A 15388-nucleotide genomic window follows, 5' to 3' on the forward strand; every position below is an offset into this window, starting at 1 on the left:
ATCACGCGATCATCATAAATGTGTTGCATAACGTAATATACCTTTAAAAAGAAGAGCAAATCTTACCTTCGTTCCTAGGTATCAAAAGGTCCAACATTTTTTTCGCTTGCAGAGGCCAAATACTTCTGATCGTGTCCCGCAGTTCTTCATTAGCTTGATTCATTTCGTCGGCTAGAACGACGCAAAGAGCAAAATCGGAATTATTTATATATATTTAATATTTTATATTAATCAATATGTAATTAATTGTCGAGAGAGCAATAGCGTTAAAATTTTGATACGATATTTAAATTATTATTTTGTAGCGTCTCTAAAAAGACATTAAGATATTCTATGACGTGATTTCTAAGAGAATAATCTTTTTCTTTAAGAATATTAATGCTTTTTTAAATATTTGGTTATTTTGTACATAAAAGATAGAAAAATATAAATATATACACGACAATCTTAACATTTATAATCTGGGGTTTTATAATGACTTCGCTGCATTTATATTTCTTCTCTCACATAGAATCTAGTAAACTCACCGCATCGCATCTTTACGCTGAGGTTTTCGCGTATCAGAGCGAACAGTGTGGTGGTAAAGTTCACTTTACCGTCATCGTCCACTGGCATATTCATTCTGATGAGTTTCTTGTACGCGAGGCGATTCGGGCATTTATTGCCAAATCCCAACGGCGGGTCCATATTCTTCAGCATGTCGTACATTTCCGTATAGTGAATCTTGCCGGTGGCGTTCGGATCGTACTCGGCCCAGATCCGCACGAATTCGTCGAGATGGTGGGCACCCAGGATCGACGAGTCCCGCGTGAGATAATCGAAGTTGTCCATGATGACGGCGACAAAGAGATTCAGCATGAGAAACGAGCAGAAGAAGATGAAGGACACGAAGTAAGCGTAGGCGATGTTGGAGCCGCAATCTTCCGACTCCTCCGCAGTCTTGTTGGCCTTCGCATCGCAGGCACGGCCCTTTATGCAATCCAGCATGATGTTCGGCCAGGCCTCACCCGTAGCGCACCTGAGAAGATTGCTTCTTGAGCACAATAGCGATTAACGTCGATTGAAACGAAATATCGCGAATACGCTTCAGCGATCTAGTGCATCGCTTGTGTCAAAGCCGCGCTTATTGTCGCATGCAAACCTTTCTGAATTCTAAGTTGAATAAAGTTAAATACACTCAACAATATGAGTGTTTAACATGAGATTACTGCGAAATATCATGGTGACTTATTGTACCTAAGATGCAATTGATTATGAGTACAAATCCATTTTTAAAATTTGATTTTTATTAAATAATTCTGTTTTATTAATTCAGAGCGATAACTCAATGTCAGTTCCTTAGAATATAAAAAAAATTGCATTTTGGTAAACATTTTTATAAGATTTCAATCTCTCTGGATACAATTTACTGTATCATTTGTCTCGCTTCGTCTTGCTAGAAAATTAGAAAAAACATTTTTAATCGCCGATGGATTTGTCTCATGAACATTTATCTTCAAATACTATGAAGAAACATACATTTATATTTTTAATGCAGCATCTTTTTGCAATGACAAAAAAATTAGCTTGCAAAAATTCATGCAATACTCTGGCAAATTATAACATTGCATCTTTTGCAGCGTACGTTGAATGCAGCATTTGCTATAACCTTCTCAGTTTTTAAATAAACACACATACATACATAGATGTGGAGATATATTTACATATAAAACTATATAAAAATAAGAATTTTATTAATGTTTTCCTCGTGTTGAAATTGTTTTAAAATTGCTATCATTAATGCTATTTTAATTAACTGGATTTTATTTCGAGTCTAAGGGGAACAAAAAATTAGGCCCATCTCTCTCGCAAGCGCGTCATGCACGAGACCTGGCACTTTATGCAACATCAAAAATGATCTAGAAACTGCGAACTTAAGATGGCAAACTCAACTTCTACATGAAGCTGCTGTGTATTATTCTGTTTGCTCTGAATATACTGTGTCGTTTAGCCTGATTCTGCTTCTGTGCTCAATTTAATGCTAAATTTTATAATAATACGTGGTTCGAAGCGAAAAGGCCTGCTGTGAACATACATCCGGAAATAATACGGATTAAGCGATTGGAAGACTTCACGACGTCGTGATAATTGGATCGTTCAGCGTGACAATGGCATAAACTATTTTTCGAAAATTGAATTTAATATTTATTGTAAATTATTTATATTATATTTGAGAGGTTGAGTCTATAATGAATTTTTTTTCGCACTTGAGATAAACAGATTGATACAAACAAGGCTATGATAAAGTTTTGCAAAATTTATGAAATCATAAATTAAAAACTACTTTTGACACAAACGGTTCAATTAATATTAGATCCTTGTCACGTGAACGTCTTCAAAGATCAATCTATTTTCCCACCGCTGTCCGAAAGAAAACTTAGATCGTTTTCTGCATCATACTTTTGCAAATCGTAACAAAAAATCGTGATAAGTAGCTTGCCGCAAGTGAGCGTGATGAGCGTGTAAGCTCACTCGATCGTTTCGCAAATCGCGCGCATAATCACGTGGCCAAGTTGAATGGTTAAGGGGGGAAACCAATGTAACGGCTAAAAAAAAGGCTATTTTTAAGGATTTTTTTTCTGGTAAATAATTGTTTTTTTCCGAATCGCGTTATTAACATTACAAAGTACATAATTTGAACTACCTTTTGTGAAATTTTCGTTAAAAAATATTAATATTTATAGCTACAATAGCCAATAGTGTGAGCCACCCTAAAAAAAAAAACGGGCGCACGCGTAGCGGGGCAACGAAAGCTCCAAAACCAAAAAAAAACAAGAATTTTCTTAAAATATAAAACTATAGTTTCAGTTGCACGTATGGAATTTTCGATTGAATAATTTGTTTTTTTGTAATGTTAAAAACCAGAGGTCAATGTCTCACCGATCTAGGATTTTTTTTTCAAAAGTCCGCCATTTTGTAACAAATCATTTTTTTTTTTAATCCATACGTGCAACTGAAGCTATTGTCTTATATTTTAAGAAAATCCTGGCTTTTTGTTTTGGAGTTTTCGTTGGCCCGCTACGCGCGCGCCCGTTTCTTTTTGGGGCGGCCCAAACTATTGGTTATTGTAGTTATAAATATAAATATTTTTTAACGAAAATTTCACAAAAGCTAGTTCAAATTATGTACCTTGTGATGTTAATAACGCGATTTGAAAAAAAAAAAAACAATTATTTACTAGAAAAAAAAATCCTTAAAAGTAGTCTTTTTTTCAGTCGTTACACTGGTTTCCCCCCTTAAACAGTTAGCTAGATGCTTCTGGTGTGACTTTACTTACCGAAAAAGCAGCATCAGACCTTGTATGAAGCTTTGGAAATTGTTGTGCTTGGTAATAGCATCACCAGCATCCAGCGCGATGTTACCGAATACCTGAGACCCACAGAAAAAGAGCAGCCAAAAAGGCGACCGGCATTACAAATTTGCGTCACCAAATATGGTTCTTTTAAGTAATAAAAAAATTGAATAAAGATAATTGAAATGTTCTCTGCTTTTCTTCTCGCTGGATGACCACTATTTTGATTTTTGTATCGCTCGGCGGTTTTGTGTATGTAATGAGTATTATATAGTAATCCAATATATTGTACTTTCTAACTACAACCTCTCACATACTTTTTTTTTTAATAACTAGACGGTGTGCTCGAGAGAATTGAGATATAAATCATTTATGCTTATGTCTTGTAATAATAAGTGATTAAATTATTGATGTCCATAAAATGATTAATCAAAAACTTAATTTGCCAAAATCTTTTTAATTTTGACAATTTAATAAGTAATCAAATTTTCATCGACAATTTGATAGCGGAATATTCAATAAGTTTATGATAAATATTACAATATTAATATTAACTATAAAATATTAATCATATTTTTAAGCAACTTATTCTCTCAAGCACCGTCTTAATCATAACTTGAAAACTCTAACGCAGGCATGACTATGTGGAACTTCTCTATAGGATTGTTTACTAATTGGGGTGTGTCACACAACAGATTAACACGTCGAGCAGCTTACTCTCGTTACAGCTCATGCCAACAAAGCAATACGCTACCGTAGAGATAATTTACGACGACCATACTTTCATATATTCCGTTACTTCTCGCTCTACTATTCGACGTCTCCCACATCTGCGTCGCGCAAGATCTTTAACGGTGCTTTGCTCGTACCGTAAGGATCAGAGAAAGGTAATAATCGGTACATCTCGTATACAAGCCCACTTTTCCACAGATAATTGTAAATTACTGTCATAAACGAGATTAAAATATCATGTAACATCGAAGACGCATTCTTTCTTCTCTGTAACACACTATCGATATAGAAATAAATCTTCCATGCTAGTTTTTCGTGATGTCATAGGGATCCTTCTGCGATACATGTGCGAAGCATCGCGAAAGATCGCGACGACGGATCAGGTGTGCTCCAAAAGTGTTTTTTCTTCGCGTACGAAGATAAATTTTAGGAGAGAGAAAGAGAAAGAGAGATAAAGCAAATTTAATTTTTTTTTTTAATTTAAAGTCATGATAAAAGAAAGTAATAGTGATATGTTAGTTCGCATTATATCTATTTCTTCGTACGAAAGGAAAACGACAGTCGGGTCAGCCGCTGATCGGCCGGAGGTCATCTCATTCGTTGCCGTCGCAGCGGCAGTCAATCTAGCTGCTCGACTCACCGAAAAAGCAACATAAGACCGGCGAAGAAGGATTGAAAGTTGTTGTGATCATCGATCGCTGTTTCCGGATCGTTCAATATATTGCCAAAGACCTGACAACGGACAATTTCAGGTTGTCAGCTGTCTGTCACTTAAAATTCCTAATCTGCAAGGTTGCGCGTGCCAAAAACTATCTCAATATTATTTCGATACTTCGTTTCTCTTTCGATTCGAAGTTGAGATTATTATACAGAGTGGCTCATCAAAAACGAAATAAATGTGTTTTTTGGCTTTTAACCTCATTTGTTCAAAAAACGCTTGTATAAGTCCATTTTATTTGCAAGGGGGACATATTAATTGGCTATTTCCGTTCATCTAATTTCAACCCCAAAAGAGGATTAATTTTACGCTAAAAATTTTAAATGGCAAGGGGTGTCTAAAAATATATCATTTGAAAGTCCGATAAATTCGCTTTATGTCTTTAGATACCCCTAGCCATTTAAAATTTTTAGAGTAAAATTAACCCCCTTTTGGGGTTGAAGTTAAGTAAACAGAAATAGCCAATTAATATGTCCCCCTCGCAAATAAAGTTGATCTGTCCAACCGTTTTTCAAATAAATGAGATTAAATGCCAAAAAAACACGCCTGTTTTGTTTTTGGTGGACCACGTTGTATGTATATGATTTTAGTTTTTTCAAAGCAATAATAAATATTTAGAGAACGATATGGTGATAATTACGTTGCGGCGATAATTTCTTATTTCATAGAGAGATGCCGAAGATCATTGGTCAACTGTACAAATTTTTTAATTAATTAAAAATTATTTCACAAAATTATTTACGTATAAGAACTTGAAAGTCTCTTATGTAAGAGATAAATAAGATCAAATAATTCTGTGCTGTGTTATTTTATCCTTTCATGTAGAAAACATACAGGACAGTTATATCATATTTATATGAATCTCTCTGTTACAGTAATATGATTATGACTTTAATTAATTTCCTGACTAATTATATTACTCTCCAGTCCTGCACTCTTATGTGCATCATCCCTTAAAAGCCCGTTTTATGAACAGATTTATAGGAACTTTTTTAGGAATTCAAGCAAAGGAGATTCATACCTGCATACCGATGATGGCGTAGATAAAGAACAGCATTGCTATGAGGAGACAAACGTAAGGCAGAGCCTGGAAGAAGACAACTTTTTATTATCGTTCAGCTATCTTTAAGATAGCAGATTTATAATTATAGCTATAAAAATTGGTAAAAAATATGACTACCTAAATTCATAATGATCAAAAGTGTTGAAAAATCAGGCTTATAATTACGATCACAATATGATCATGAAATGAAAAGAATCAATGAAGAAAACCAGGGCTTACTTTAAAGGATTGTACAAAGGTCCAGAGTAAAATTCGTATCGTGTAACCCTGCCTGAGTAGTTTGATCAGCCTGGCGGCGCGAAAGAGCCTCAGGAAGCCGACATTGATGAAATTCTCCTGCAGGGGACAGATAAAATTGCACTTAACCCCAAAAAATGCCGACTTCTTATCGCGTCCCAAAACGGAGCTTCGAACGTGCAGCGTTTCGGCGTTTACGTATAACGCGTCAAAGGATATCAGCCCTTTCGGCGTGTCCTTTTTCTACCTTAGCGATGCACGAACGAAGCTTTAGAGCGAAACAATATTTTCGCATAATATAAAAATAAAGACATTTAAAATGTAATTTCGATAAAATTTAAGAGAGACTAAGGGTGTTAAAAATGCAAGATCATTGCCAAAAGAGGAAACGAAGAATTAAAATGTATTACTCTAATAATTATTAAATTATTATCATACAGAAAGAACTATTTTTAATATAATAGACTAGTTGTCATAACAATAAACTAGTTGTATTTTTGTTGTCAGTAAATTGAATTGGCATTTCATTGAAAATTAGTTTCGTTCATATGAATTTTTATTTAATCAACTTTTATATCAATGTTATAAGTCAGAGCCGCTAGACTAACAATAAGTCTAATGCAGATTGATGATTTTTTGAAAATATATTGATGATTGAAAATATATTGATGGAAAATTATATGTTTTAGTTTAATAATTGAGATAGTTTAATTATTTAATTCTAACGTAATTACGTAAATGAAAACGTAATTACCCTTTTGCTGTAATAATAAAATCATGTCCGACTTTCGCTTCACAAAAACGATTTAATAACTCGAAATCGAGATTAATTAGACACCGCATCCATATGCCTTTAAAGTATAGTCTGTAGTGTAACTATAATGTAATAACTATCTGGATTGGTGATGTCAATGTTGTAAAATGTACGAGACTGTTAGTGTGAAATGTACAAACAGTTTATGTATTTAGAAAAGTGCATGCATAGGATAAGTAAACGGGACAAAAATGACTTAATCTAAAAATGATTTAGGAAGATTCTCAAGAGAATATAAAATACTATTTTCGGAACCTAGTTTTTCTTTTTCTCTGCAAACAATTATTTGCATTAATTGTAAATAAAATCATATCAATCTCATCATTCGCCAAGTATACCATAATTTTTGCTAAAAACATATCGGGAAATGATAATAATGTATAAAGAAAGCTATGTTTGAAATAATTGTAATTTTTTTCTGGTGAAAGGAATTATAAAGAAAGAGATAGACTTATACATATACATTTGACGCTTGATCTCTACACAAAAATAAAATTTAGAGTTGAGAGAATAATATTCGATATTAATTTTGTACTTGCAATATCTGCTTCCAACTTACATTGTCAAGGTAAAAATTGTATAGTAATTTTATACCTTCTTTTCGTTTAGCTGGCCATCACTAGACACGCTCGTAAGCAGCTCCTATTACAGAAATATGCGAGATTGCGACATTATTCCATCCCCAATATTGAACTTTTGATTATTCAACTTCTGGCAATTACAATAAGGATATAATAACGATTGTCAAATGAACACTGATGGTGGAAGAATTTCATAAGCAGCTCCTTTCAATATCAGGATCAATACTCACTTTACAATAATTCTATCTATTCTCTTACCTGCATTTCTAAAACATATTTTTGTCAAAAATATTTTTCAAGCACAAGTAGAGAGCAATATAAAAAATATTTAAAACATCTTTATTTATTATATTTTTTCTCTGATTTGCAAAATTTAATTATTCATATACATATATATGTTTGACTAGATCGTAATTTCTACGTTAGTGGAATTTAAATAACCAATGCCATTGTGTGACTTGGAAGAAAATAGATAAATATTCTATATGATATGTGCTTCCAAACTATACAATTGACATTGATTAATCTAATCACAGATTGATCTAGTCACAGAATATCAATATATAACAAAAGGGGGATGTACCTATGAATGAATACAGGATTTGTATAGGACATATGTTTATGTGTAGATAGCTTATTGTTATACTATACTGTGCAAATGTAGCGATGTAATATAGTGTGATGTATATATATTTAGCGTATGAATGCAGTACGAAGCTAAAAAGATACACAAAGGTATTTGAGATATACTTCGATTGTCGTAATTTACCTGCTAGCTTGTCACATGGTTGCACGGCGAATCTAGTAAGCAGCAAAAGGGTTAAACGAAAGGTAAAGGTACACATAAAGCAACACAGCCGCGATGATTAAGGCTCACTATTATAGATGTTTGTTTCGATCAAAAGCGCATTTCAAATAAATTCGCTTCAAACATGAGAATTAATCTAGTATGTTGAAACAATTCGAAAGGTGGCACAGTGCGTTTTCACATTATATTGTCAAGAAGAAATTTTGCTCGTTCAATTCTTTTTGTGATAGATATAATTATCAAATCCTCAATTTTTAATCTTACAAAAATAATTAAATATTCATTGTGAACACGTTCAAATGATATTCTCTTTGCAACACTAAATTTTAAAACATAATACAGTTTTTCATCATTACAGAATTATATCCTATACAGACATACAAATATATAAAATGTTTCATGCATCTACTTCGTCTTTGCTTCCACTATTACCACCTTTATTTGTATCATTGGATCAATGCTGATGTTTTGTGCGACTTCACTAGAATGACTTTTCGTCAAAGCAAACAACCATCATAGCATAGCCTCGAATTTCCCGGGAGGTTCCCGATTATATGTGCATATACCTGGAAGATTTCTATTACGGGTTATATAATAGCTAGAACGCGATTAACACACTTATACTCTCTTTTTGACTACTTTTACGGTGCTTTACGTACCCCGAACTCGATCACAAGGGCATCCACGATGCTACCGATCACCGTGATGAAATCGAAGGTGTTCCAGGCGTCCTTGAAGAAGTTCTGTGTTCACGGGAACAGTCGAAAGAATTGATTAGCAAAGTAATCTTTGTTCGCTTTCGTTCGATATTTGATTGTACTACCCCGAAGCTCGCTAAACAATTCCGACACATTTTCTATCTCAATAGATGCAGATTAGAATTCTAATTATCTGTAGTCTGTACGATTCTGTATACGAGCAATCAGAATTAAAGCCAAGACACCATGAAGAGAAACAATTGAAAATTAGGCAAACCCTACAAGGAAAAATTCAAAATTTAATAATTTTTTTTTACACACAAACTTAATATAAATTTTAAAAACTCTGTATTTCTCACTCTGTAAATTCTTGTGTTAATATTTCATAAAAATATATCTTTAAAAATGATTTACTTCACTTAAGATTATTACGTTGCTTACTTTGCAAATGCGCTTTTTCCAATTAATCTTGCGCTGTAATTGCTTAGAGAAATAAAAGGAATAAGAACTTAGAAATTAAAAATTAATAACATATAAGCATTCCCATATAATTAACAAGTAATCTATTATTTTTGGTGTCCTTTCGATTTTTTAAAAATTATTTTTGTCTTCATCGTGTCTTAACCTACGTAAAAATCCACAGCAAGCAAGTAATCTTGACGAATCATTTACATGTCTCGGTGATCTATTAAACGAACTTGGGCGTAGCTCGAGAGTGTTTGTGAGATATGTTTGCGTAGCTACATCTAAAAAAGAAACTACAAGACTTCCGATTCCAGAATACAAGAAAAGTATGGTACAAGTCTGCTTCTTCTATGAATGTATCACGCTATTTAGTGTGTATGTGTGTATGTAAGTGCCTGTGTACATGTGTTGTGTGCATGTTTGTGTTTGCGAGCACTCCCATGAATGTAATATTTTCTATGATTGAAACTCTCTGTAACGTGTGCTTCTGTGAATGGTGCTTCTACATATTGTAATGATCGTTGAACAAATCTCTTCGTATCGTAGAATAATTTTTGAACAAAATTATTTTTATTCAATCAATTATCAATATTATTTAATTACGTGGTTAAATAGATGTTCCGCTGATTTTATCGCGTAATTTTACTTTATTTTTACACAGACATAGAAAATTGCTGTTAAAAGTGATTAAGTAATTTATTATAATAAAATTATTAAGTTGAATATACTATTATTTGTTTATTAATTTAACTAATTAAATAATTGAAAATATATATCATATTATTCTTACACTAATTTTTGCTTTAAAAGACAAATTTCAACTTTTCCACTTTTACATTTGTAATAATAGTAATGTTTATACATCGATTATGACGTTCAGCTTAAAATACTTATAGAAGAGTTGCAGATCCACAAAGACGAAGAGATCTGCTCTCGCGTGAGTTTTCTCTAAAGCGTTTACCCATGTTATACGCTTTGGTGATCGATAATCGGCTGGAGTACAAGTGACGGGATCTCCTCTAGAGAAGTATCTACGGGAGCATGCCGGTAATAGCAAGCAAACTAGAGAGAGAGAGAGAGAAAGAGATAGATAGAGACACGCGAATTTAATATTCAACATTTTTCTACTTAAACCAGAAAAAAGGAGTCGTCATTTGATATCACGTAATACATAAAAAACAATATCACATATTGAATCAGTTGTTTAATTTATACAAGATATGTCTGTATAAAATTCATGTTAGAGTTTACTTTTTTATTTTGACTCTGACTTTGAGATGATTTCTCTTCGACAAAAATTTATTTAACCGTCGTTTTTTTACTAAACTTCTTAATTTGTATTATAATCTGCGATATCTCTTTTGATGATCATTTTACAAAAATTTTATTTAAAGAACGACTTAAATTAAATAATTAAATAAATAAATCAAACTTTTATTATCTATTCGTTCTTCTAGAGCAATTAATTGTTTAAAAATTTTGGTTTAATTGCAAAAAAGAAGCGTTCAGTAAATATATATTATCCTTAATAATACATTAATTATCGGCATCTTAATATTTATATCAAGTTAATTTGATAAAATAGAGAGATCTCTGAGAAGAAGTAACACATTATTTTCAACTCATAAATGGCGAAATCCTGTTTTCTGGCAATTACTACTTCTTGAATAACTATATAGATTTGTGTAGAAATCTCGTACCAAGAAATTTTACTTTGAATTGTAATATAATTTTATTTTATTCGCGACAAGCAGTTTTGCGATGTCTCGGTGTGTTCCCTTCCGTTCCTCTCGCCAGTTTTCGGGATCCCCACTTTCTTCACGTGAATCCTCCGACCGGTAAAATCACGCGATCAATGATAACCGATGAGTGATATCAGTCTCAGTGAAATTACAGTGGTATAATTGCGGTGTAAATCGAGTGAGAGTGGTGAAGTTAGAGCGATTTAAGAGGCTTGTTTATACCTTGCATCCGAAGGCGACGAGTTTAAGGATGCACTCAATGAGGAAAAGGAGGGTGACGACCAAGTTCACGATGGTCAAGAAGTCCAATAAAACTGGCGGCGCGTTGTGATACTACAAAATACACCCAACACACAGACGTAACACAACCCAGATTCTAATATATTCCGTTGTGCACCTTGATATATATCACATGTACATATGTATATATTTCTATATCTCTTTATCCTCTATTAAATATAATCTCTGTATTTGATTTTTTCGTCCAAGCAGAGAAAACTGCTATTGGATTTATAGAAGAAACATTTCTTTGCGCAAAATAAATCAGGAAATATGTTTTCTTGTGAGCTAAAATATATTTCTTGAATTTATTACTGATCTTTTTACTTTAAAATTTTCCTTCAAATTCTTATTAAATGTTTGTATTTTTATTATTAATTTTAGTAATGCATCTCAAAAATTTGTAATGAAAAAGCAAATTTTCTTTAATTACGTTATCTGCTATTTTTGAGATTTGTCTTATTAAACATTTTTTATGGTATTTATAATATTTTACATATCAAGATATATATACGAATAAATTTATGTTTCTTCTGGCACATCATTCAGAAAATTGTTTAGACACAAAATTATCATTTTTAATAAAATAATACTGTTATTCTAAATTACATTAATTTTGCAACAACTCTCAATTTAATTTCTCTTTATTTTTCAATGAAAAAGCATTTCTTCTTCCACGTTACCAAGCAAATCTAACCAATCTCTCACAGGGTGATTTTTCAAGAGACTCGTACGTGTATACGTAAATCTCGATCGATGTGTATACGACGTTTGATTCCATGTGTGCTGAGTGTGTGCTCGGGAACGCTTTCGCGGCTGCTCCTCGATTTTAATCTTGTCACGATTATCATACAGATCATTGTTATGATCATCATCACCATCATTCTCGTCACTTCATCGCCACTGTCGTTATTTCCGGCCGGCAAAAACACGCAGTCATAATAATCGTGATGTATGCATGCGAGGATCAAAAACATGTCAGACCGTGCAAGTGATGCGTGCAGATGCAGGCAAGGCGGCGGGCAAAACATGCAAGGGATGTCAAAAAACGGAGCTTCCTTTCTGTACACCTATCTTCGATATTTGAGACTTCCTCTTCGATTTATTTTCCGCCCGTTTTGAAAGTACTTTAAAAATCAAGACGACGAGCGCGAAAACAGAATACACAGGAAGACAGAAAAAGAAAAAGATAGAAAGAGAGACAGAGAGAAAAGTGAGAGGAAATAGACAGACAGAGAGAAAGAGCGAGAAAGACGAACTGAAAATAACCCGATGTAAGAACTGTGTTTTTGATTCGTCGTGTTTAGGTATCAGTGAGTGCCAGATGTATGACATATGAATCGTCTATGTATGTGTAGTATAATTGTTGATTGTAAATGTTTGTGTGAATTGCATTTTGATTCGGACTCTAAGAGCGTGCTTGTCAGCTTTGTCATTATAAGCTTCGTTAAAACATAATGTAAAAATACAATAACATATAGAATATTGCAGATAAACTCGCTCTAGAGTTTAACATTACGATTGAATATTTATATATATATTTTACAAACATTCAAACGTAATTTAAATTTGTATAGTATTTTGTATGAAGTCAGTGTAATTAGCTATCACGATAACGGGATAAGATAAATAAGTAAATTAGTATCGTAAAAATGCAAATCAACGTTGTTTATAAAAATCAAAACCGCAATATTGAATTTACAATTAATAATTTGATCCCGTTACCGTCGTGTTCAGTGTAATTATGGATTTAGAAAATTTGGGAAGATATATATATCATTGCTTCTTTTTACATATCATTTTATAATAAATGTTTAGATCTGATTCTAAGTTATTTTGCATCTACAAAATTCTTATATAATTATTAATTGCGTCTCCTTAATTACAATGTCTTTTAAATAGAGAATCGCCCAAAATCTTTTAAAAATCAATGCTTATATATAAATAGTCATAATAAATAATAAATATCAAACGAATATAAATTTAAAAAGCGATGCAAGTGGAGGCGAAAATACTAATAAAAAAACTACTTTCTTGCATAATTAGCACTAAATTTTGCATAAAAAATTCGTAATCAAATGAAGATGAAAGTGAAAATTTTAATTCTTTAAATCTATCTTCCCAAATTGCCCTGAAGCTCGATTACGTGTACAGAGCTGAGCGTTTTCTGCATACTAAAGTACTTGTAGAGTTCATCTTACTGGTTCGGTCCCAAAGACAAAACAGCGAGAGCACGTGTAATTAAAAGAAGTTCTATCTAGGTTCTTGCAGCTATATCCATAGAAGAGCACCATCGAAAAAAATACCATTCTAATTCTATCGAGATACATATCTATATGTTCGTACGAGGTATATCGAGAAATGGAAACGCTACAACTACTCCGACAGCATCTAGCGCTTGTTCAGCCCTGCGCACAGAAAGTTCACTAAATAGTATATTCTATATACTTGTACACGCGCGAGAATAGAAAGTATACGGAATATGTCTCCGGAGTACCGAGAATATTCGAGACGTTTGTATTATTACATCGGTACTCGCGAAGAAACGCTCTAATTACTTTCTAATAAGCGGCACTTACCGGGCGACGCGAAAATTGACCCTCGTGATACGTTCCCCTTTCGCGATTTTTTTTTTTTTTTTTTTTTTTTTTTTTTTATTATATAATCACATGTTTATTATACTAATTTATTATCTCTTGTATTTTTTATTCTATTCTAATAAATTAATGTATGTAATATACATTTAAAATATATTTATTGTTACGTTATTTTAATTTTAATTAATTATTTACGTGTTGCATTTCTAATGACTAATTGTTAATTATTCCGACAATGATGGAAGATTTGTCAGGCTTCTCATTTTAGGAAACGATTACGAGGAGCCATTTTTCGCGCTACTCGACTTGGCGAGAATTTCGAATTATGAATCTCGCTTTATTTGGAATAAATTGAGAAGTTCGATGAGAGAAAATTGTTGGTAGTATATGGAGCCTACCTTCACGCCGAATGCGGCGATCTTCAGTATGCACTCGACAGTAAACATCCCCGTGAAGCACATGTTCATGTACTTCAGCGTATTCTTGTACAAGTCGGTTTGCCGATGATGCTGCAATGCATACACTGACAAATACACGGCCGACAAACAAACATATGTATGTACAAGCTTATAAAACTGCATGATTCGTGTGGACAAAAAATTTTCTTTTCTTTTTTTATTTTCTTTAATTTTTTTTTTTTTTTTTTGTCAGCACGACCCTCTTCCCTTCCCTATTGGTGAGAAAAGAGGAAGTGGCTCCGTTTTTTTTTCTTTCTTTTTCACGCCGAAATTCTGTGCACCGATACATGAACATTCTGTGCTGCACAATAGGTATCGTAATAATGAGGTAAAATTCGCATCAGCAAGATTAACGCGTCGAGCAAAAACAAAATAAAGTATGCAGTGCGCTTTGGAATCGTCTGTGCCCCTTCAGATTTAATTAACAAATTTAATTTAATATTTTCCACTCTTATCGCGATAATATATTGCGTGTAAAATAATTCTGAGAACGTTTCTGACGCGAAATTAACCCTGCTGAAGCAGCTTCACCCCTTTCATGCTATTTTATTTGCATAGCTGTAAAAATTGTATCGAATGCAGGATAACCAAAGTAAAACTTTTTGGATTAAGAGTAAAAAAATGGAGATAATATAAAATCTTAAATAAATTATATTACGCTCGACAATGATTTGTGAATCAATGTTATATATCAATGTTATAAATCAGCTTATTCATGTGTCACGAATTGGTACACAGTTTTAATCACGAACGGCATGTCTAATAAAGCACGAGAGATATGCGAATTACATATATGTTAAAAATATAGTGATGTATGTCATCTTATATCTGAACAATGTGGGAAGAATATCTCTTTTATATATAT

General features: G+C 32.9%; 1 protein-coding gene across 1 annotated transcript in view; it reads right to left on the bottom strand.

Annotated features, from left to right (window-relative positions):
- LOC115240137 (voltage-dependent calcium channel type A subunit alpha-1-like) overlaps positions 1 to 15388 on the bottom strand; it is a 118267-nt gene that overhangs the window by 15932 nt on the left and 86947 nt on the right. The window contains 8 exon segments of the mRNA XM_029815112.1: positions 67 to 171; positions 528 to 1018; positions 3317 to 3408; positions 5803 to 5868; positions 6064 to 6180; positions 7490 to 7537; positions 8944 to 9027; positions 11412 to 11522. Of these exon segments, the coding sequence (XP_029670972.1) occupies positions 67 to 171; positions 528 to 1018; positions 3317 to 3408; positions 5803 to 5868; positions 6064 to 6180; positions 7490 to 7537; positions 8944 to 9027; positions 11412 to 11522 (1114 nt within the window).

The sequence above is a fragment of the Formica exsecta genome, unplaced genomic scaffold (genome assembly GCF_003651465.1).
Source record: "Formica exsecta isolate Colony F162 unplaced genomic scaffold, ASM365146v1 scaffold419, whole genome shotgun sequence".
In the NCBI taxonomy this organism is placed as follows: Eukaryota; Metazoa; Arthropoda; class Insecta; order Hymenoptera; family Formicidae; genus Formica; species Formica exsecta.